Genomic DNA, 24,100 nt, shown 5'->3' with positions numbered 1-24,100 from the left:
AACTGGATGGCTACGTGTAGAGGAATGCACATGGATCCATACTTTACCACCCTGCCCAAAACTTAACTCCAAATGGATCAAAGACCTCAACGTAAGGCCAGACACCCTGAATCTGATAGAAGCAAAAGTGTGGAGTAGGCTTGAATGCGTTGGCACAGGAAAGGCCTGTCTGAACAGAACACTGATAGTGAATCAGTGACTATTATAGGTCCTTTGCTGTATTTTTGGTTATGAGCCTAGCATTTAATGGCTGAGCCATTTCCCCAGCCCATTTTTGACAATTTTAAAAGTTATATTATTATTTATTTGTGAGAAGAGGGAGGAGCACATGCCAAGGTGAGTGTATGGCGCTCAGAGGACAATCAGCAGGAACTGGTTCTCCCCTTCTATCATATAAGTTCTAGGGATTGAACTCAGGTCACCAGGCTCAATGACAAGTGCCTCTACCCACTGAGCCACCTTTTCTGGCCCCACATGGTATTTAATTTTTTTTATTTTAGATTTATTTATTTCACTTTATGTATATGAGTGTTTTGTCTGCATGTGTGTGAGTATGTATACCATATGCATAGGTGGTACCTGTGGAGGTCAGAAGAGGGCATTGGGTTACCTAGACCTAAGTTACAGATGGTCGTGAGCCACCAAGTGAATACTGGAAATTGAACCTAGGTCCTCTGCAAGAATAATATCCTGACACCCTGAGCCATGTCTCCAACCCCATCTTCACGATTGTTTTAGACACGAAGTTCATCCTGCATGACATAAGTAGACGAGATGTTTCCTCCAAAAAAAATGATTCTCAAAACCAAATTCTATTTCAATTCAATTATCAAGAATGTTAATCCACGATTTTATTATTCGAATTTCCCTACCAGGAACGTGCTTTGCATAGCCTAGGATGTAGATAGAACATTACAAACGTAACACCCCACGGACATTAGAAGTAGATTTACCTGATCTTCACTGAATAACTCTCCCCTCTGCCTCTGGATCCTTTGCATGAGATCCCCTCCGTCACAGTACTCCATTACAATAAACAGCCTGCTCTTCTCTGCAAGAAAACAACATCCTTTGGGACGGAGAGCTTTTAGATGTCATTTTCCGTTCAAAACCTAGAATGTGAAGACGACAACAGGAAAACGCAGTGCCCGAGAGTGGGTGTGGCCGGAGGATGGACTGGGTTCTCACCCCACTACACCACTTGCATTTCTTGTGTTTGTTTGTTTGTTTGTTTGTTTGGCCTCATTGATAAAGGGTTAATTCTGTGTAGCCCAGGGAGTTAACATCAGTGGTCCGCCTGACAGGGTCTAGATCTACGCTCCTAGGAGACAAATGTCTGGGCATTTCTGTGAGAGTTTCTGGACTGGATTAATGAAGGAGAGAAGACCTGCCCTCGATGTAGAAGGCACCATCCCCCAGGCGTGGAGCCCTTAACGGAGTGAAGAGGAAGGCGTGAGCACAGAGTAACTGTTGGAAGCCGTCAGCTCCATGGCCATTTGTTTCACAGCGACAGAAAACAAGCACAACAGTGCAGAGATCTGTGTCTATTTTGTTCCACACTTAGAGCGCTTGGCTCTGGAACGTGCTCAGCACCTAAGAGTTAATATTACTGAGGGAAGTCATTTTGCCTTAGGAAAACATGGCTGAATTCTCCTTATTTTTCTTACGCCACTTTAAATTCATACAACCTCATCTTTCATACTAGCCAGCTACTTTTGACTAAATCAAAAGGATTAGCCAGGTGGGCCTGACCTGGTCACATGACTTACGTAAATCTGAGCCTGGGGGTTGGAGACAGAAGCAGTGATTTCCAGCTCCACCTCCCGGCCCTGTGACAGAGCACAGAGTTTCACTTCTAGTAGAGAGTGGCCCCTCTTGTTAACAGCCAGCGAGAAAGTGGAAACAGACATTGAGTGATGAGCTGTTGTAGGGCCAGCAAAGCCTGTATGCACAGGGGCTCACAGTCAGGTGCCTCCAGGCTCTGAGGCTCTTGGCTAAGCTGTGGTTTTAAGTACCAGCAAGCTGCCAAGCAATGTACAGGGGCAAAGGAGGTCATTTACACTGTGAAGTGGCCTTAGCTGTGTAACTGTATCCATTGCAAGTGTCTTCAGAAATCCACCTTACATAGAATAAATGTATACTCCAGTCTATTAACAGTCCAGTCCATTCACTCTTTCAGCATCTGTAGATTGAGCAGCTACTATCTGCCACATGTAAAGGACCAAAGTGTATATGAAAGTCCCTAAACTCATTAATGTTTACGTGTGTGTGTGTGTGTGTGTGTGTGTGTGTTGCTAGGGATCAAACTCAGAACTTCATCCAATTGTTCTGCCACCGAGCTACATTCTCAACCCCTAAGTTTCCTACCTGAAGGAAATTAAACAAATTTGTACTAATGTATATTCACAGATCATCACACACATTAGTAGAAAAGTGCCCTGGGGAATCACCGAAGGGACGGTGGCTTGGGGAAGTCTGAGGGTGAGAGAATTCAGGCAGACAAAGGATCTCAGCAATAACAGACAAGCTGGAGAAGAGAAAGATGGGAAGAGTGGATAGAAATGTGGGGCACTTTATTCCCTACATGGCTCTCATTTTTACTCAGAGTTCAGGGTGTAGCTCAGAGGTAGAGCATGCACACTTGCTCAATCCAGCTCGTGCCCTGCTCTGCCTCAACAGAGCCCCCGCGAGTTCCTCTGAATATCACTCATTGAAAAGGGTCATACAAACAGAGCTGCTTTTAACTTGACTGATATCATACGGCTTTTGAGAGAGAGAGTCACTATTGCACGACTGGTTAGCCAGGAACTCACTTTGTAGACCAGGCTGGCCTTGAACTTACAACAGTCCTTTGGCCTCTGCTTCTCCAGTGCTGGGATTCCAGGACTATGAGACCATGCCTGGCCTCATAACTGCCTTGGATGCTGTGGTTTCTAAACAGCAGAGAGCACAGAACACACCATGAAAAGTTCAAGAAATAGAGGGTGTATCCATAGACTCGCTTGCTCCTGTCTACGCACCCAGTGATACTCTAGGTTAGCCCTTCTTCTCTTAGTACCTACAGCCCACGAATTACAACAACCCAGTGAGAGAGGTTGGGGTGGGATATCCCTGTCCCGTAGTGAACTGTGGGTGTCTATGGTCCTGGGACATCCTCATAAACACCCAATATATTGCATACTTGCTGACTGCCTGTCTCTTCCCATTATAATGCAAACTTCCAGGACAGGGTTTTGCGCATTTTGTTCCTGCTTCAAGCCTGGTAACTAGAATGATGACTCAGTAGAATCTGCTCTGAAAGAATGAGCTCTAACCAGTGTACTCAGCTTCCCGACAAACCCGAAATAAACAATCTGAGGGGCAGGGGCCTGGATAGCTGGCTCAGTTCAGAGCACTTGCTACACGAGCATGAAAACTGGGTTTCCGGTCCCCCGTAAATGCTGGGCAGGCATAGAGACCTGCCTGCAATTCCAATCCTGGGCTGCTGAGACTAACTTTATTGGTGAGCTATGAGTTCAACTGAGAGATCCTGTCTCAACACGTAAGAGAGAAAGGGATTGACACAGACTCCCGACACCAACCTGGGGCCCCTGTGTGCGCACACATATGTACCCACATCACACAGGTGTACACACAAGGAAAACACAAACTTTGGAATGAAGCTCCTCAAAGTTCTGCTCTCCTTTGGCAGGTTGCCGCCTCTCTGTGAGAGGATTATACAGCACCACCTACTGTCACAGAGCACAAGGGACCATCAGGTTGAACATGACAGTGTGCCTGTTGGGCTTTTGTGTCCCCTCTTCCTGGTAGCTTACAAAGCGACATGCTCCGTTTCTGCAATGTCCCTTTATCCAGGACCACAGACATCACACTCCACCGGCAGCCAGCATGGAGTGGGAATGAGAAATGGATGGGTATTACTGTAGGCCACTGTGATTGGAGCGTTACCACTACTTCCAATCTGGCACACATTGTCTACTTGGAAGAATAAGAATTAAGGAGATGTGCAAAAACTTATGAGAGGGAAGCCATCTATAATAAGTCACTAGAAGGGCTCAGCATGGTGGAACACACCTGTAACCTCAGCATTGGGGAGGCCGAAGAAGAGGATCTGGACTTTGAGGTTATGTTCAACTATGCAGTGAATTGAGCCCAGCCTGGGCTACAGAAGACCTGTCGCAAAGGACAAACCTCACCAGATAGGAAATAAAGACAACGTTTCAGATTACAATTTAACTACACAGGAATATGAACACACTTACAAAATTTAATAAATACACAATTCTTGGGAACACATCTTTTCTAGAGCTCTTTAGTTTATTGGGATACTTTAATGATGGAAAAATCTAACCTTGAAAGGCACTGAAGAAGGTTACAATGTTGGGATGCTTCATCTGAGCCAGAAGAATCACTTCTTTCTGTGAAGCTTCTTTTTCCTGGAAGGGCATCAAAGTGATATTTCGAGACAGCGTGTCTTGCAGAGGTAACCGGCTAATAGAAGCATGCTTCCTGCTCACTGCCATCCGAAATCCCCCAAGATGCCACTGGCTTCAATGTCACTTCTAAAACTTATCTCTCAAAGGCAGGGCCACTGTGGAATGAGCAGAGTGCCTCCTATCTAACCATCGGCTTATTAGTGACAATTATAATCGAGAAAATTAATAATGCTGGGGAAATATTATTGTACTAAAAGTTCGGAATTGGTTACACTTGATACACAACTGTATTCCCAGCTGCCCAGGAGGTGGAGATCATCCTGGGCAACATAGCGAGGTCCTGTTATAAGAAGTAAATGCAAATTATAAAGAAATTAGCAACTAGATTTACTCATTATCTTTATCCTCCAGCATAAGGAAATCCTTTCTAAGACATAACATTTCAAGAGCAGTCACTGCTGAGAAGAAAATTGTCATATGCTACAAAAAACAGACCAGCAAGATTCCGTATTCTGCATTTTTCAATTTTAGGAAATAAGCCATACATGCTGTGATGCTGGCACTCAGTAGTCTGAGGCAGGAGGATCCCAAATTTGAGGACACCCTGGGCTACAAAGGGAGATCCTGTCTCAAAACAAAAACAAAAACCAGTTTCTTGGGGCCAGCAAGAGGGCTTAGCAGGCTTGGCACTTGCTGCCAAACCTGGGGACCTAAGGTCGATCCCTGGAACCCACATGGTGGAAGCAGGAAAGAACTGATGCCCACAGTGGTCCTCTGACCTCCATGTGTGTGCTGGGTCACACAGGCGTGCACATACACACAAGTAAATAAACAAATGTCAAAAGAAAACATCTTTTATGATTTAACTTTAGTTTTGTAATTTATTATTCTATTTGTCATCTGAGAATAATACTTTTCTACTGTTTTGGTGCCTATGTACATATCCCATGCTGTCTGTTTGCCTGCCTGCCTGCCTACCTGCCTGCCTCTCTCTCTCTCTCTCTCTCTCTCTCTCTCTCTCTCTCTGGAGGACGTGTGCCTCTCTAGGCAACTTGGGCTGGCCTGGAATTGAGGGTTCTCTTGCCTTAGCCTCCTGAGTGCTGGACTACCTTCCTCCTCTTCCTCCCTTCCATTTTTCTTCTGCTGCAGCTTGAACAAGGTAAGCACACCCTCTGCCACACAAACAGCCCAGACGATATTTTTTAATTGACATTCTCAGCCCCCGCTTCTAACCTAAGATCCAGTGTCACATGCCTCATTCTAAACGGCATGATCAGAACGGGAATTTCAGATTTTAAAATGCTTTTACCCCTCTCCTGCCAGCTTGGTAAGTTTGACTACTTTTAAAAATGTAGCTACCAGAGTGGCAAAGATGCATGGAAGGAGAGGAGCAGAGAGAGAGAGGAGAGAGAGAGAATGAGATCATGAAATTAGGTGGGTAGGGAGACAGGGAGGATTTGGGGGAGGGGAAATAGGATAAAAATGAATTATTATATGACAAAAAATTTTTTTTCCTCACCCTAGGGTCTAGTGCATGCTAAGAAAGTGCTCTACTGCCGGGTGGAGTGGCGCACCCCTCTAATCCCAGCACTCGGGAGGCAGAGGCAGGTGGATCTCCGTGAGTTCGAGGCCAGCCTGGTCTACAGAGGGAGATCCAGGATAGGCACCAAAACTACACAGAGAAATCCTGTCTCTAGGACAGGCACCAAAACTACACAGAGAAATCCTGTCTCAAAAAACCAAAAAAAAAAAAAAAGAAAAGAAAAGAAAAGAAAAAAAAAAGTGGTCTACCATTGAGATACATCCCAGTATTCTTTTTGCTTTTTTTTTAATTTATTTATTTTCATTTTTATTTTATTTTATTTGGGGGGGTGGAGCAAGCAAGAGAAGCAGGAAAGCAGGGAGCAAGAGAGGGTGTTTCTGCAGGAGTGGGTTTTCAAGGGGAAAGTGGGGGAGTCTGTGCTAAGGTGAGCTGGTAAATCCTGACTGGACATAGTAGCCAAAGAATGAATTTCAATTGTTGGACCTTGGTGTTTTGTCTCAGGAATGAGTCAGTGGCCAAATAAGGGAATGGACCTTGGGGGCTAGTTTTAGGGATGTCATGGTTTTTAGCAAGGGAGAGGGGGAGGGTAAAGGGCAAAACCTGTCTGTAGTGTTTGTCGTGCCTGGCCGTGTTTGTTTGCCGTGCTCGGGCCGTGTTTGCCACACTCGGGCTGTTGGAGCCCCTTCACAGACCCCTTATAGATGGTTGTGAGCCACCACGTGGTTGCTGAGAATTGAACTCAAGACCTCTGGAAGAGCAGCCAGTGCTCTTAACCACTGAGCCACCTCTCCAGCCTCTGCTTGTTATTTCTGAGACGGTCTCAGCAGGTTGTGTGGGCTGGCCTTGAACTCTCTGGTAGCCCAGACACCCAAAAGGCCGTGAACGTGCCGCACATCTTCCTCAGTCCCTGGAGTAGCTGGAATTACAGGTGCATGCCATCGGGCCAAGAAGTTTTATTTTTATGAAGTCAGCCTAGCTATCTTTTCCTTTAGACCTTACAGGGGGAGTCTGGGGCCACGGCTGGGGCACTGGTAAAATGAGCCACGTGAAAGCTGGACTTGGGAGAATGCCAGGGAAGGACCCATTGACCCGGTGCACTGACAAAAGGAAGGAAGCTAAGCCACAGGGGGACCCAATGCCCGCTGACCTCTGCAGACACTTGCACTCACATGAACTCATGCAAGCACGCATACATATAATATATATAATATGTATGTATATATATATATATTTAAAGCTAAATATACCACTTAAAATTATCAAAAGTTTGAACTTCTTAACCTTACCTTTGTAAAATCGATCTCTTTTATGACGCAGTGATTGCTTTCTGTTTTATTTTTTGCCAAGTATACTTTCCCAAAGGTGCCTTCCCCGATGATCTTAATCAGGTCAAATTTATCCATTGTGTCGGGGCCCGAAGTTCCTAAAATGAAGTAATAAACCTTTAGTGTACGCTTCTCATGACAGCTAACGAGCAGACGATGGATAAAATGCAAAGGAACTGTTTGCTGAAGCTTTCCACCCAGCTTTTCAGAGTCACGAAATTCCCTTATGGCCACAGGTACCGCGGCGAAAACGGTTTGGTTGGTAGATTCCGAGGTCACTCTGGATTGCAGCTCAGCTTTGGGACCTTAGACGAGTCGCCACCTCATAAACCTTTCTTCTCTAGCTTCTAAAATGAAAAATGACCCGTGTTCGAAGGAAAGACACCTCTTTGCAGACGCTTGGTGCCTCTAAAAAGCTGCAAGTCAAGGGCGGGGCAAGCACCCTTCACGTCTCAGTGGGAGGTACTGCCCTCTACAGGGAAGCCTGGGAATTTATTCTGTCCGTGTTTCGGGGTCTAGAGATGTGGAGGCATTATGGTAGTTAAGATGAAGTTAGGGCCTGGGGTACTAGTTTTGCCATTCAAAGGTCGTTGGTCCTACACAGCAAGGGATGAGCACAGAGTCTCTGCATACACTTACGTAAGTGGAAAACCCCATTCACAGTTATCTGCCCCTAGAACCCAACCATCACGCGCCTAAGTATCTCTCCATGGCATTAACTAGTGCTGGATTTCTTAAGAATATAAATCAAGCCGGGTGGTGGTGGCGCACGCCTTTGATCCCAGCACTCCGAAGGCAGAGCTAGGCGGATCTCTGTGAGTTCGAGGCCAACCTGGGCTATAGAGTGAGCTCCAGGAAAGGCGCAAAGCTACACAGAGAAACCCTGTCTCGGAATATATATATATATTCCGGCTTCGTTGGCTCTGGGGACTTTCCCACTAGCTGTGTGCCAATATGGAAAAACATCCGGTTTACAGGCTAGGGAGCTGCAGTCGGTGGGAGGTCCAGCGGTCTAGCAACTGCGGTCAGGTGACTGTCCCGGCCCCTGGCTGCAGGTGTTTACAGGTGGAAATATATACTTTGTTGTAGGTTGCTTTCCTTCTTTTCCCCTTTTATGCCACAGTTAGGGCACAATGGAGGTTTTTATTTTGCTGTACTGGGAATCGGACCCAGGAGCACATGCATGCTAGGTAAGCATTCAACCACTGAGCTTTATAGTTAATCCTTTGGGGGGACTATTACTGAAACTGATCGAAGTAGTTCAGGTAGGCCTTGAGTTTGCCGTCCTCCTGCTTCAGACACAAGGCAGACTTCTAAAACTCTGGGTGGTCTACTGGGCAGGTTGTTTTTCAAATTTCAAGTCAGGTGGATACTAGGTTGTCAGCGGGAGGCTGTGGCCAGCATGTGGGAGGGGGGATGGAGTCCAGGACTTTGTAGCTTGTGAGTTGCCATGGAAACTGACGCAGCCCAGGGAACAGGCTCCGCAGCCGCCGCTGCCCTGCCTCCTCCCGCTTGGACTCCCCATCTCTCTCCCTTGCTTTAGAGGGACCTGGGACAGCTCCTGAAGAACAAGCCCGGTGGGCTCAGCCTACCTGCTCAGTGGGCAGTGAGTCTTTAAGTGTCCGGGTGGATCTGGCCCCTGGCAGCGAAGCCTCAGGGACGCTGGAGTGGGGCCACCTCCAGGAAAGTGGGCGGAGCGCTGGGCGGGGGCAGAGGAGACCCATGGACACTCCTTCCAGTTGCCGGAGGTGGGAACCCATGCATAAAACAAGCAACCAGAAAACATCTCCACACTCCTGTGCTGTGAGAAGTAAGTCAGAGGAGGAAAACGAGAAGACAGAGTTGACCTCAAAGCGGAAGAAGCACACTTTTATTTAGAGAGATTGGCAACCTGCAGCTTTGGTATCCGTGGGTGCAGAAGGCAGTGCGAGGTCTGAGAATCGGTTTTTGTAGTAAGAGAGTAGGAAGCCGGGAGAAACCGCTTTGGGGGCAAACTTTTCCAGAACTGTGGGGTGGGCGATCAGTCAGATTGCCTCGTTGCAGTCTTCGGGTTCCAGGATGTGTGATGGGGTTGGCTATTTTCCAGACTTATATGGATGGCTTTTTCTTTTTCTTTTCTTTCTTTTTTTTTTTTTTTTTTTTTTTGAAGCTTTATACCTGTTTTTTTGGCTGGCTTTTTGGGCGTGGGGATGGGAGAGTTTCTTTGGTGTAGTTGGTATACATATTCTCTGCTGCCTGCCACCTACAGAGGTTTCTGATAAGTAAGCAATGCTGAGAGGAAAAGTTGGTTTGCTTGTCGGGGGAGGTGGTAGCGATGGTGCCTGGGTCCCATACACACTAAACAGTGTTTAACTGTCATATATACTCCCAGGAGGAAGCAGGTTTCTCATGCAAGGTCTCAAATACTGCTGAGGGGTGTATTAAAGGAATCCTAGTCCACAAACAAAACCAGGTGCTGCCCAGGGGTCTGCAAACGCCCTTCTCAACCTAGCGCCATGTCATACAGGTACATCAAGGCATTGACCTGTGGAAAAATATACCACTTTCAAAATGGTAAATACCAACACAAGGAAGACAGCCATATCCAGTGGAATCTAAGTCTCATGACAATTTCATATCCCACCGTTGTCTATGACCCCCCCCCCCCCAAACAAAGCTCACTTCTCCAAAAACGTACATTATTCCTTTTCCTCCTCTATCTGCATCCTACTTCCTGGGTCAGAATGTTATAGCAACATGATCTTTTCAATGCTTAAAGTTCTTGTTGGTCACCATAGTTCTGAAAGAAGCATGTAGATGGAAATTAGCATTTCCTGCGCATAGGATCTAATGTATGGTGGGGGTTTTGTTTGTTAGTTTGTTTTTTGTAACAGGGTCTCACTATGCACCCCTGGCTGGCCTGGAACTCAAAGGTCCAGTTGCCTGCCTCCACCTCCCTGCTGAAACTAAAGAGGTGTGCCACACCCAATTCCCCCTCTTTTTAAAAGCTATCAGGGCTGGCAAATCTCACCCAAATAAGCAAATGCATGAAAGTTTGGTCTAAGGTGGAAACCATCTGATTTTCAAGAGGATTTATAATTCGACTCTTCGGTGGTTAATTAGATATTATTATGCACATAATTTCGAGTTTGCTTTGTGTGATGGATTGTAATGTTTGTGCCTAGTGATTAGAGCAGATAAGGAGATGTGGGGGATGGCATATATGGAAGTTGAGTGTCTTAGAAAAATTCTTGTAACTATTCACGCCTTCTTGAACACAAAAGATCACCAGAAAAGTGGTGAGCTAATGTTCAAGGGACTGACCTAGGAAGGGTAAAGCCAACAACAGAAGCCACACACAAGCTCTGCACTCTAGTTGCTAATCCGTTCCTCCCAGCAGTGAGGGTTAACAGTTTGGACACTGCTTTGTATGTATACTGGTGTCAACATCTAAACAGATGGCTGCAGTCTGTGTTTCTCACCGCCAGAGAAAACAGAAATATAAAAAGAGCAAGAGGAAAAGCCTGAATTAACCTTATGGGATTGTATTAGTCAGTGACTTCAGTGTGAGGCTGTGCCTGACTTAATAGAGAGATGGGGGTGCACAGAACACAGGTATGTAGACAGGACCCAGATATGTCAGGAGCAACCAGCACACTCAGCACCCAGATATTGGCTTTAAAACAATGAGAGGAACCATAGCTTCTTGGGAGGAAAAAAAACCTGTTGATTCTGGGACTGAAACAGAGAAGTTACAAGTTAATCCTACTTTATCTAATTTAATCTAGTAATTTTAAAATGTAGTAATTTAAAAGGACAAGAACATCACAAAGTGCACAGAAACCAACTGGACACAATTAAGCAACCTAACCAGCAACTTAGTGTAACATTACACTCTTTGCTCTAACAGAGGTAGACCGTGAATCCTCTCAGCATCAGTGGGGCCGTTAGTGACAGTGACCGGAACAGGGACAGGAAGTTAGTACCTGTGATGAGAAGCCCAGCAGATACTGAGTTAACTACTGATCTCAGCAAGCAGCATCTGTGGCACACCATGCTGACATCATGTACGATGAGGACGGGGCTTACCTTTGTGAAGAACACCAGACACACCCAAATTGAGGATGAAAACAAAATACCTAACCAGCACTCCCCAAAAATGGCAAGGGAAGACAGGGAAATTGCCAGAGACAACAGGAAGCTCACACTGACCACAAGACTGAGCACAGGGAGATACACAGGTCAGGTGGGGATTTGCACAGCCTTTGCATGTTAAGATAGACAGAAGCTGGGCTGTGGTGTGGCTGTGGCAGATTACTTGCCTTGCATTCATAAGGTCCTGGGTTTGATCCCCAGCACTGGAAAAAAAGGGAGGAGTTAAGTTGTTAAAAGCTACTCATAGTCCATATTTCAGCAGATCCTGGTAAATGACTGGACTATAATTTCTACCCACTCTTCATCATACGGGGTCAGGAGAAGCCTGTTTCCTCACTGGGGAAAGATTCTCCCTTCTCTAAAGTGTCACAGCATTAAATGAGGTAATACATGATGGGGTCCAGGATCCAGCATGGGTGTGCATGGTGCCCCTCATCATTCCATAACACGTGCTAACTTCTGACATTCGTCACATCTCTTTGGCTGTAGTCCTGTCTCAGGTCCAGGACGACAATCTTCTGGGAAGCTCTAGAGCGCACCCATTCATCTCATGGCTGATCTCCTGACCTATGAGGAACATTTAAGGACAGCTGCTAGTTGGCAGAAATAGAGATCACTGGAAATCACCTTGAAGCATCCCCAATCTGGGTATTATTAAAAAAAAATAGCCACATTTAACATCACAATTTAATATATTTAGATCCTTGGCCCTTTAGGAAAGGTGAGAACGTTACATAGTAACCATGGATAACAACACATGGGTAGCTATAACTGTCTTGGTTCCTATGAGGTAGGCATTGTTATTCTCATTGTATAGTTGAGAAAATTAGGGATCAAAGAAGTTAAGTAATTTCCTGTTATCACACAGAGTTAGCCAGCAGGCTAGCAGTCCACCGGAATGCAAGGCACACAGCATCTCTAGACCTCCCTTGTGTTAGAAAACTCACAAGGGCTCTGGGTTGTTTTTTAAGCTTGTGGTACATTTCCTGTCTTCACTTCCTTTCCAGTCATCAGCATCTCCCCAGAGGCTCAGGCACGTTCTCCGAGGAGTTTCCCATCATACACGTCCTGCCATCCCACTTGCTTCTGGAGCTCTGACACCCAATCAGGGTTTTCACCATCTTCCTCAAAGTCCCTGTGAAAAAAACAGTTTGGATGATAAGCCTCTGTATCAGGGGATGCTTTGTACTTCTTGATGGGTTCAATGCAGAATTCCACCATATACTATTTTAATTTTTGAAAACTCAATTCCATAGGTAACTGAGTAGAGAAAAAAAATGTTAGTTCTACCAAAAAAAAAGTGTCACTTAACATTTTGAACATTAATGTTAAAAAAAACCCTAATGCGTTATAAAATGAAAGCCAGATATATTTACACATGTATCTAATCCCAACACCCAAAAGCTGATACAGGAGGAGTCTAAGTGTCTCAAAACTCAGAAACATTGTCCAGAAAATTTTTTTTTAAAATAAGTAAATTTCTTATTGACGGCAACTAAATGGTGTTTGTAGCATTTTTATCATACAGTAGATTCCATCCATTCACTATACTTTTCTAACTGAGTTATCCTACATGCAAGTACATGTTTTTAATGTTGTCTGTCTTCTGTGCTGTTCCTGTAAGTTTGCTATTAAAATACATTAAACTATAAAAAAAAAAAAAAACTCAGAAACAAAGACAGGTCTGATCTGAAAAAAAATACTATGTGCAGGATCCAGCCAAGTATTCATAGTAAAATGTCAGTATTGCCCACCATACAAGAGCAAACAGAAGTACTTGCTTAAGATGGAAAGTAGTATAGCTATTTCTAAGTCTGAAATTATTGTGGTATGATACGGCATGTGCACACAGGCTCCATTCCCCAATTAGAGCACTCTAGGTCTATTACAACATACGTGTCTTCTTCATCCAGCCGCGGTTCAAATCTCTCTGGATCCAAAATGACAGACTCAAAATCACCATCGACACTGTCTGATGTTGTTTCTTCAGAAAGGGGACCTTTCAAGAATCCTTCTGTACCTTCAGGGGAATATCAACAGAAAGTATGACAGTTTACCTGTTTGTTTTTAAATGGGGTCTCACTACGTTGCCCAGGCTGGACTTGATCTCCTGGGCTGCTCCTCATCACAGGCCCAGATGTTAGGACTACAGATCAGAGCCACAGAGCCTGGAGAAGCCAGCCAATTTAAACAGCATTTACTCGTCACGATTTGGGCAGACAACAGACCCAGGAAGTATCAGAATGTGGATTAAGTTTTAAAGTAACACTTTCTCTAAGAAAGGGGGGGAAATACACTAAAATTTTCTAACATAAGAAATCTATATTATAGTCTGAACAATTTGGGGAGATTCCGTCTCAAAACAAATAATAAAAAAGAGCTAAGTTGTTAGCTTAAGGCCTTATGCATGCTAGACAGAGCACACCACTGCTGGGCTAGACACCAGCTCTCTTTTTCTTTTTATCATAATGTATATTAGCCACTCAATAGTGTAGATGTAACCAATCGTCTTTTTAAAATAAGAAACACAGAGCCCATGTAAAAAAGAAAGCCGAGAGGTCAGAGCTCAGAGATAAAATCTTACCTCCTGCAGTGCTCCTAGCTTCCCCGAGAGAGGGAGGTACTTCCTGTGTCCCTGTTTAAATAATCTTTCTGTTCTGCCTTCTCATTGGTTGTAAACCCAACCACATGACTGCCTCATCACTGCCTGTAAGTACCGCCCTCCAGGTCTTAAAGGCGTATGCCTCCAATACTGGCTGTATCCCTGAACACACAGAAATCTACCTAGCTCTTCTAACCACCACGCTCTCACTATGGCTCTAATAGCTCTGACCCCAGGGCAACTTTATTTATTAACATAAAATTAAAATAACATTTCAGTACAATTAAAATATCACCACATTTCCCCTTTTCTATTTTAATAAAAAGAAAAAAGGCAAAAGGTTATAACTAACAAAAGAAAAACTATATACAAAAGTACAATAACTATATACAATATATACAAGTAACAAATACCTAAACGATGTCTAGTCCATTTGTATTTGACAAATCAGAGAAAATAATTCCCTTATCTATCCTATTTTAGTAAGTCCAAAATGTATCTAATTCACTTTCTAGCCTAATTAATCTTCAACTATAACTAACTAATCTTCAACTCCCTCAGAGACCCAAGAAGGAAATAATATTAGCTAACAAAAATAAAAACAGGAAGTGCACAAAAGCAACTTCCAAAAATTTTTTGAGTCGACAGAAACAGCCAGCTGCCTGGACAGTCACCTGAGGTTTCTCTGCAGTGTTGGGGCATCATCTTCAGCCTATAGGCTTAGCGTATCTGACAGACTCATTTGTGAAGTAGGTTGTACACAAGGTCAACAGTTCAACCTCACATTGGGTGAGAGCAGTCCATGTACCAGAAACACCTGAATTCCACTAGTGTCATGTCATGATTCAGGATTTTAAATTCTGGAAATTGTTGATGGTTTTTGAATTCAGTTGTCCATTCTTCTTGGCTGTGTATATATGGCTTCATCTCAGCATCCTCTTCTTCTCCACATCCCTCTATTAAATGCCAGTCTACTATTGAGAGGCGTGAGCTTTCAGTTGCTGTTCCATTGCACAACAGAAGCCATCGGCCCACTGCCTGTTCAGCTGCCTTCGAAGAAAAGGGTACTGTACCTTTTCCAGATTGTGAAGGCGACTTCAGGGATGGTGCCATATTGTCCTGGCCTCAGAAGATGCCTTTTGATAAAGCCATAACCACACTTGTTTTGGCAGGAATTGGTAGTCCTTTGTTTCGTGTTCTGTCTGTCCATTTTGTCCTGTTGATTTGAGGATACTTTGTTGTCCAGTGGCTAACTTTTGCCACAATGAAAATTAACTCCATATGCAGTTTCTTCAATGCCCATATTTTCTCTGAAGTAGATTGGTACTGCCAGGAGCTGACATGTCTCAAAAAAGAAAAATTTCTAAGTTATTAAAATATTTTAAATGCCATATTCGTTAGATCTCTGAAGGGTTTGAAGATGACCTGTCTAAAATATATCTGCTCAATTTTTAAAACATATCTAATATGACTACAATTTCTATTGTAATGTCTAACTACTAACTTTCATTTCTTTATATCCTAATAGTTGGTAATAATGTAAAGTATTTAAAACTAGTAATTGTCTTTTTCTTTTCTTTCTTTTTTTTTTTTTTTTTTTTTTTTTTTTTTTTTTTAAACAAGAACCTTAAATCTAATCTCCTTTGCTTAGCCTTTTTCCTAACCCTTGACAACAACTTGTAACCAACCCCCCTAAACAATTGAAAATTATCCCAGACCCAAAACCCATTAAAAGAACCAAAAAACCACCCGCCCCACACCACTTCTTTGGCAATGTGGGTGTCATATTCTTAAAATTGCTTCCTGCTGGGTATGGGCGAAGTTATCTTTATCCTGAAAGAAAATTTTTTAGGTTAATTGTCAAATTCTAGGAAAGAGAACTATATCCTTCATTATTATCCAGTCTATGTATAAAGCCAAAGTTCAGGGTTTATCTCAAGTCCTTATTCAAGTAGTCTTTGAGACTGGATCATCTCAGCTAGTCATCTCAAAATTGCTCTGAGCACCTTGTAGTTCAAAGCTGATCTGTAGATGATGTTTGTCAGTTCAGTGATATTATTATTATCCACGTGGAATTGTTGTTGTTGTTGTGGGGCCCCATCTTCTTTCCGGAGACTTCAGTTGATGTTAGGCCTGGCCGTGATTTCCTGCAGAAAACTGATAAGAGACTCGAACACAAAGACATATATATGCAGCTAACTGAAGCCTTTTTTCTAGAATTAGTTAGTACTCTATATGACCATTCATATCTTAACAAAGTTTAAAATGTATATATATATTAATCTTGTAAATTTTGATATAAAATTTATACTTTAAGAAAAGTTTAAAGAATCAGAATAGAATCAAAGAGTTGAGATTAGTAATAGAATAGTCCCTTAATTAATTTGGCTTTTGTCCTGTCCCATAGCAGAAAATGGCTCTTTTATTCTGTCATGATACAGGGAGTTTGTATTTTCATTTTAACAACATGCTTGAGTTTAAAGAAGGAGAGAGCCATTCTCCAACTCCAAAGTCAGCTTTAAATTTTAATTGAATTGGGACTATTAGAAAACCAATAGTGTTAAATCTTTAGAGAAAAGCAGAAACAAACATTTAAGAAGACATAAAATTTTTTAGATAATATATACCCATATGCCATATACTCCAATATACTCTGTTTCCTGGGATAGATGATTTGTCCCTTTTCTTCAGTTGTCTCATTTGTCTTGTGTCCTTCAGATTCCTTAACCTTCATTCTCCTAAAAGACAAAAACAAAAACCTTCCCCCAAGACTAATTTTGGGGATGTTCCTTTTTGGCAAGTTATTATCTGATTAAATGAAAAGACATGTGTTACAGGTACAAGTTAGTTTAAATTGGATGTTCATGCTGGTTGATGAACTATCACCTCCTCTAATTAAGAGGTTTTTCTTGTTCAAATCGAACCTTTATCAATTTTGATGGTATCCACAGCTTATCTTCTCCTGTAGAAACAAAAGCAAAACCTCGTCCCCAACGTAATACATACCCTGGCTTCCATTCTGAGGTCAGCACATCCTTAAAGTATATAGGCTGATTTAATTCTGTAGTTTTTTCTATTACCCAATGTCTCTCTGCAGCTGTTGTTCCTTTCTCATTGGCATTCAGAAAATTCAAAGTTAGAAGAGCATTATGCAGTCTATTTCTGGGGGTTTTTGTTACTCCTTTCTGTTTATTTAGCATATCCTTTAGAGTTCTGTTTGACCTTTCTATAACTGCTTGACCTGTAGGATTATGTGGTATACCTGTAATATGCTTTATATTGTAATAAGCAAAAAACTGTTTCATTTTAACAGAGACATATGATGGAGCATTGTCAGTTTTGATTTGTGCAGGTATACCCATAATGGCCATAACTTCTAGCAAATGAGTGATTACAGAATCAGCTTTTTCAGAACTCAGAGCAGTTGCCCATTGAAATCCTGAATAAGTATCGATAGTGTGGTGTACATATTTCAGTTTTCCAAATTCTGCAAAGTGAAACACGTCCATCTGCCAGATTTCATTCCTCTGAGTACCCTTTGGGTTACATCCTGCTGGTAATGGCGTTTGATTATAGAAGGAACAAGTAGGACATTTCTTTACTATTTCTTTGGCTTGTTGCCAGGTTATGGAAAAATCCTTTTTTAAACCTTTACTATTGACATGATGTTTTTTATGAAATTCTGAGGCCTCCAGCACATTTCCTATCAATAATTTATCAATCTCATCATTGCCTTGTGCTAGAGGGCCTGGCAGACCAGTATGAGATCGGATGTGAGTTATATATAAAGGATGACTCCTTTTCCTGATTGTATCTTGTAATTGAATAAATAGTGAAGTTAATTCTGAAGCATCAGGGATAAATTCTGCAGTCTCAATATGTAATACCACTCTTTCAGCATACTGAGAGTCAGTTACTATGTTGAGAGGTTCTGAAAAATCCATTAATACCAACAGAATAGCATACAATTCTGATTTTTGCACTGAATTATAAGGACTTTGTACCACTTTACTTAAATTTTCTGATTTGTAACCTGCCTTTCCTTGTTTGTTGGCATCTGTATAAAATGTACGAACTCCAGATATGGGTTTTTGCCGTACAATTCGAGGCAAGATCCAATCAGCTCTCTTTATAAAATCAATTCTGTTGCTTTTGGGATATTTGCTGTTAATTTCTCCCAAAAAATTACTGCAAGCTCTTTGCCAAGGTTCACTTTCTGTCCATAATTTTTCAATGTCCTCCTTAGTTAAAGGTACGACAATTTCTGCTGGGTCTATTCCTGCTAATTGACGAAGTCTCAATTTTCCTTTCCAAATCAAGTCAGAGATTTTTTCCCCATAAGTTTTTAATTTTTTATTTGGTTTATTTGGTAAAAATATCCATTCCAATATAATATCTTCCCTCTGCATTAATATTCCAGTAGGGGAATGCCTAGAAGGCAAAATAACCAAAATGCAATCCAGCTTTGGATCAATACGATCCACGTGCCCTTCATGTACTTTCTTTTCTACCAAGGCCAATTCTTTCTCAGCTTCAGGTGATAATTCTCTTGGACTATTTAAGTCCTTGTCACCTTCTAAGGTTTTGAACAAATTAGTCAGTTCATCATTTTTTACCCCAACAATAGTTCGTAGATGAGAAATATCTCCAAATAATCTTTGAAAGTCATTAAGAGTCTGTAGTCTATCTCTCCTAATTTGCACCTTTTGGGGTCTAATTTTTTGTAGCTCTATTTTATATCCTAAATAATTAATAGAATCTCCTCTTTGTATTTTTTCAGGAGCAATTTGTAATCCCCAGCAAGGCAAAATTTTCTTTACTTCTTCAAACATTCTTTCTAAAGTATCTGCATTTGAGTCAGCTAGTAAAATATCATCCATATAATGATAAATTATAGATTTAGGAAATTTTTTACGTATCACTTCCAATGGCTGTTGTACAAAATATTGGCACAGAGTTGGGCTATTTAACATTCCCTGTGGGAGGACCCTCCATTGAAATCTTTTAACCGGTTGAGAATTATTATAAGTAGGCACTGTGAAAGCAAATCTTTCTTTGTCTTTTTCTTGTAAGGGTATTGAAAAGAAACAGTCTTTTAAATCAATAACTATGAGAGGCCATCCTTTTGGTAACAGAGTAGGCAAAGGAATTCCAGATTGTAGAGAGCCCATCGGCTGAATTACTTTGTTAATTGCTCTAAGGTCTGTTACCATTCTCCATTTACCAGATTTCTTTTTAATAACAAATACAGGAGAATTCCAAGGGCTGGTTGACTGTTCAATATGCTGAGCATTTAGCTGTTCTTCTACCAGCTCTTCTAAAGCCTGGAGTTTCTCTGTTGTTAAAGGCCATTGCTGAACCCATACAGGCTTGTCTGTTAACCATTTTAAAGGTAGAGCTGTTGGTATTTTTGGAAGATTATCAGTTGTTGTGCCCTGTTCTTGTATAATATGGATGGCTGGTGACCACTCAAAATAATGCCTTCTAATATTTCTCTCAGAAACATGTGCTAGTTTATGATTTGTTTCTGAGATTGGAGGGATTTTAATCTGAGTATTCCATTGTTGCAACAAGTCTCGACCCCACAGGTTCATAGCTATGTTAGCGACATATGGTTTTAATTTTCCTCTCTGTCCTTCTGGACCTATACATTCCAGCCATCTTGCACTCTGTTTCACTCCAGATAATGTCCCAATTCCTAACAGTTGAACGTTTACCTCCTGAAGAGGCCAAGCTGGATGCCAAAATTCTGGTGCAATTATGGTAATGTCCGCACCTGTGTCTACCAGACCAGACAACAAAACACCATTTATTTTTATCGTTAATTTTGGTCTCTGTTCATTAATAGAAGTTTGCCAAAAAATTTTCTTTATGTTTTCTCCTGAATTTTCTATTCTCTCTTTTTCATCATCCTGACCAGCCTGATTTATTCCAATAGTCATTTGGTTATTTAATCGCTCAGAGCAGGGATTTCCTCTACAGCTGCAGGAAAGGTTTGAACTGGTTTTGCTATGGGGGCCTGCATGAGGCCCCTCCGGGAGTTTCCCGAAAACTGAGGCAAAGGATTACCCTGTCTGTCCTTTGTTGATCTACATTCGTTGGTCCAGTGTTTTCCCTTACCACACCTTCTGCATACTCCAGAAGGAAGGGGCATTCTGTTGCCATTGTTCCTTGAAGAAACATTGCTTCTAGGATTGACCTGTTTACAGTCCCTTTTAAAATGTCCTTGCTTTCCACACCCAAAACATCTAACACTCCTCAAACCTTTTGAAATTACTTCTCCTACCCACGTATCATCATGCTCATCAACCTCAACATTAATTGTTTCTCTAATCCAATCTTCCAAAGGTGCAGATCTTGCCCTTAACGGCCTGATTATTCTTTTGCATGCTGCATTCGCATTCTCAAATGCCAAAGCTTCAATTATTGCCTTACTAGCTTCTGATCCTGAGACCATTCTGTTTACTGCTGAAGCCAGTCTTTCTAAAAAATCTGTGAAAGATTCTTTTGGGCCTTGCATAACCTTTGTGAATGACTCAGGTTTTTTTCCTGGTTCATCAACTCTGTCCCATGCATTCAAGGCTGCCATTCGACATAAAATTATGGTTTGAACATCATATAAACATTGTGTTTGTATTGAAGCATATTGGCCTTCTCCAATAAGCTGATCCTGACAAACTTGTATTCCTTTATCCCTCCATTGTGTTTCTACATTTCTAGCTTCATCCTTAAACCACGTTAGAAATTGAATTCTCTGGCTGGGTTCCAGAACAGCTTGTGCAAGGTCCCGCCAGTCCTGTGGTATAATCCTATTATATGTTGACCAAGAGTTTAACATTTGCTTTACATATGGGGAATGCATGCCATAAGATACTATTGCCTCCTTAAACCTTTTAAAATCCATCAGTTCAATTGGAGCCCAGATATTTTGTGTAGCCATTTGATCAGGCATCTGCTGTACGGTTACAGGATAAATTAAGGATGACTGTGTGAAAACAGGCTTTCTTTCTGTAACCTTATGATCCAAACTTGAACCAACTTCACTGTTAAAATTAACAGGTTTTTCTAAAGCTGTTATCCTGGCACTTAAATCGACTATCTTTTTAAATAGTAAAATGAGAATAAGCATGGTGATTAACTGCATAATTCCCATAATACTAATCTTTTCATATAGTTGTTCCATTGTCAGACTGCCTAAAATTTCAAACAAAACCCAATTTTCTTCCAATGTACACAGGAAACCCATTTTTTTAAATGTGGAAAAAATTTGTCTTTTAAATAGTTTCCTTTATGACTTACCAAATCTGCGTAGAACAGTAGAAATCCGAGCGAATTTCAAAACAGCCACCTAGAGTCCTAGGTGTAAATCCAGAGAGAGAGAGAGAGAGAGAGAGAGAGAGAGAGAGAGAAACAGAGAGACAGAGAGAAAGCAAGAGAGAAAGCAAAAGCGAAAGTGAAAGTGAAAGTGAAAGTGAAAGTGAAAGCGAAGGGGTAGCCGACTAAAGCTTAAAGCCAGCCACTTGTTCCCTCTGAGCCGAGTCAAGGCTTGGCTTTACAGCCAGGGGCCCTGTTTAGCAGGGCAGGCCTGAGCTGTTTGTAGCACTGGCTTTAAGCAAGCAGCTCACAGTCCGGCCTGAGCCCAAGCAGACCTGGGCTGGGGCTAGGGAGCCGGCTGCTCCGGCTAGGGAGCCGGCCCCAAGCAGTTTTTAATGGATTCTTGTCACGTTGGGCGCCAGATGTAGATGTAACCAATCGTCTTTTTATAATAAGAAACACAGAGCCAATGTAAAAAAGAAAGCCGAGAGGTCAGAGCTCAGAGATAAAATCTTACCTCCTGCAGTGCTCCTAGCTTCCCCGAGAGAGGGAGGTACTTCCTGTGTCCCTGTTTAAATAATCTTTCTGTTCTGCCTTCTCATTGGTTGTAAACCCAACCACATGACTGCCTCATCACTGCCTGTAAGTACCGCCCTCCAGGTCTTAAAGGCGTATGCCTCCAATACTGGCTGTATCCCTGAACACACAGAAATCTACCTAGCTCTTCTAACCACCACGCTCTCACTATGGCTCTAATAGCTCTGACCCCAGGGCAACTTTATTTATTAACATAAAATTAAAATAACATTTCAGTACAATTAAAATATCACCACACAATAGACATTCATCAAATAAACAAATACAACTCAATCTCTTGCAACACCATCAAAAACTGCCATGCCATTATAGGCCCTACTTGATATGATTCATCTCAGATTTTAAGTAAGCAGGGAGGGGAGGTGGGTCAGGGGGATGGGAGAGTGGAAGGAGGGGAGTCTGCAGTCAGGATGTATTGAATGAGAGAAGAATAAATAAAAACATAGAAAATAAACAAGCAAGAAGAGTTAGCATTTGAACTATCCAAGTTATATGCATACATATGCAATCCTTAAATGCAGTTCTCTGGCCTAAAGACCTAAGGACAATATTATAAATGGTTGTTCTATCTAATAAGTTTAGTGAAAATATGTTTTAAAAATTAAATCCTGGCTGGGTGGTGGTGGCTCACACCTTTACCAGTATTTGGGAAGAAGAGGCAGGTGGATCTCCGAGTTTAAGACTAACCTGGTCTATAAAACTACAAAGCGAGTTCCAGGGCAGCCAGGGCTACACAGAGAAACCCTATAATTGAATATATTCAATATAATGGAATTTAAAGAAAATTTGAAGCTGGGCATGGTGGCTTTAATCCCAGTACTAGGGAGGCAGAGGCAGGTGGAACTCTTTGAATTTGAGGCCAGCCTGGTCTACAGAGTGAATTCCAGGGCTACACAGAGAGACCCTGTCTTGAAAAACCAAAAAGAAAAGAAACTTTGAGGTTTGAGGTAATCCCTAAGACAACTGTATATTTACATTGACAAAAGGGCTGTTCCTGGGCTAGGGATACAGTTCATCATGCACAATAGCATGTCCCCAGCACCACTAACAATTTAAAAATGGCTCTTTTTCTTTTTTTCATTTTTCTTTATTAAGAAATTTTCTACTCACTCTACATACCACCCACAGATCCCCCCTCCTCCCTCCTCCCACCCCCAGCCCTCCCTCTTAAGCCACCCCACATCCCCCAAATCAAGATCTCCCATGGGGAGTCAGCAGAGCCAGGCACAATGAGCCTAGGCGGGTCCAAGCCCCTCCCCACTGCACCAAGGCTGTGCAAGACATCACACCACAGGCACCAGGCTCCCCAAAGCCTGCCCATGCACCAGGGACGGATCCCGATCCCCCTGCCTGGGTGCCCCCCAAACAGTTCGAGCTAAACAACCGAAATGACTTTTTCAAACACAGCAATATTGTGATTGCTAAAATAAGAAATCAAGAAATAGAAATAAAGTATCTGTACAGGAAATTTAAAACACAGGTTAAGACTGGCCATAAATGACTCAAGAAAACCTTTACAATTTTGGAACTTCAAAGATTCATTTATCTTTATTTTATGTGTATGTGTGTGTGTGTCCCCACACTTATGCATGTACCACACATGTGCCCGTGTACCAGAAGAGTGTACTGGATCCTCTAGGACTGGAGTTGCCCCATGGGTGCTGGGAACCGAACCCTGGTCCTCTCAAATGCAGGATGCTCTTAACTGCTGAGCAAACTTTCATGCGCCAGCTTTATAACTTTGAAGTTATAATAGGGATTTGAGGAAGGAAAAATGGGAGTTAACATTTAATGTGTGCAACTCCAGCTTTGCAAAGAAATAGAATTTGGAGACTGGTTAAACAATCATGTGCATGAGTGTAAAACTACTGAACTGTATACTCAGGGAGGATTAAGATGAGGGGCCCGGAGAGAGGGGCCTCAGCAGTTAAGAACACTTGCTGCTCTTCCATAGGACCCGAGTTTGGTTCCCAGCACCTACATGGTGGCTCACAACTGCCTATTAACTCCAGTTCCAGGGGATCTGACTCCCTCTTCTGGCCTCCCTGGGCACCTGCACACAAGTGACATACATTCACACAGACACATAAAAAAATAAATCTTTTAAAAAATTATTAAGATGATCAGTTGTGTTCATATTTTACCATGT

At 42.3% G+C, this 24,100-nt stretch overlaps 2 protein-coding genes and 1 long non-coding RNA gene across 10 annotated transcripts in view; 1 reads left to right on the top strand and 2 right to left on the bottom strand.

The window, feature by feature from the left end:
- Nek5 (NIMA related kinase 5) overlaps nucleotides 1–7,393 on the bottom strand; it is a 47,658-nt gene extending 40,265 nt beyond the window's left edge. For all 5 annotated transcript variants that reach the window (XM_015990767.3, XM_015990768.3, XM_042262546.2 and 2 more), the window contains exons 1-3: nucleotides 7,266–7,393; nucleotides 4,352–4,436; nucleotides 954–1,051 (exon numbers count right to left, since the gene is read on the bottom strand). In XM_015990767.3, the coding sequence (XP_015846253.1) occupies nucleotides 954–1,051; nucleotides 4,352–4,436; nucleotides 7,266–7,382 (300 nt within the window). In that variant the 5' untranslated portion in view covers nucleotides 7,383–7,393. The remainder of the gene's footprint in view (nucleotides 1–953; nucleotides 1,052–4,351; nucleotides 4,437–7,265) is intronic.
- A 1,370-nt stretch (nucleotides 7,394–8,763) lies between these two features.
- Nucleotides 8,764–24,056, top strand: LOC143269067 (uncharacterized). The gene is made up of 3 exons (XR_013045405.1): nucleotides 8,764–12,885; nucleotides 13,109–13,929; nucleotides 22,195–24,056. It is a non-coding gene; the product is annotated as an uncharacterized LOC143269067 (long non-coding RNA).
- Nek3 (NIMA related kinase 3) overlaps nucleotides 11,047–24,100 on the bottom strand; it is a 39,629-nt gene continuing 26,575 nt past the window's right edge. For 2 of the 4 annotated variants that reach the window (XM_042262548.2, XM_076553659.1), the window contains 2 exons: nucleotides 13,335–13,458; nucleotides 12,435–12,573 (listed from right to left, as the gene is read on the bottom strand). In XM_042262548.2, the coding sequence (XP_042118482.1) occupies nucleotides 12,468–12,573; nucleotides 13,335–13,458 (230 nt within the window). In that variant the 3' untranslated portion in view covers nucleotides 12,435–12,467. Of the gene's footprint in view, nucleotides 12,006–12,111; nucleotides 12,574–13,334; nucleotides 13,459–24,100 lie in introns of those variants that run through there. The other 2 variants (XR_013045404.1, XM_042262549.2) reach the window with 2 other exon arrangements.

This window comes from Peromyscus maniculatus, chromosome 17, assembly GCF_049852395.1.
Source record: "Peromyscus maniculatus bairdii isolate BWxNUB_F1_BW_parent chromosome 17, HU_Pman_BW_mat_3.1, whole genome shotgun sequence".
Lineage (NCBI taxonomy): Eukaryota > Metazoa > Chordata > Mammalia > Rodentia > Cricetidae > Peromyscus > Peromyscus maniculatus.
This window is presented reverse-complemented; position numbering and strand designations above follow the sequence as displayed.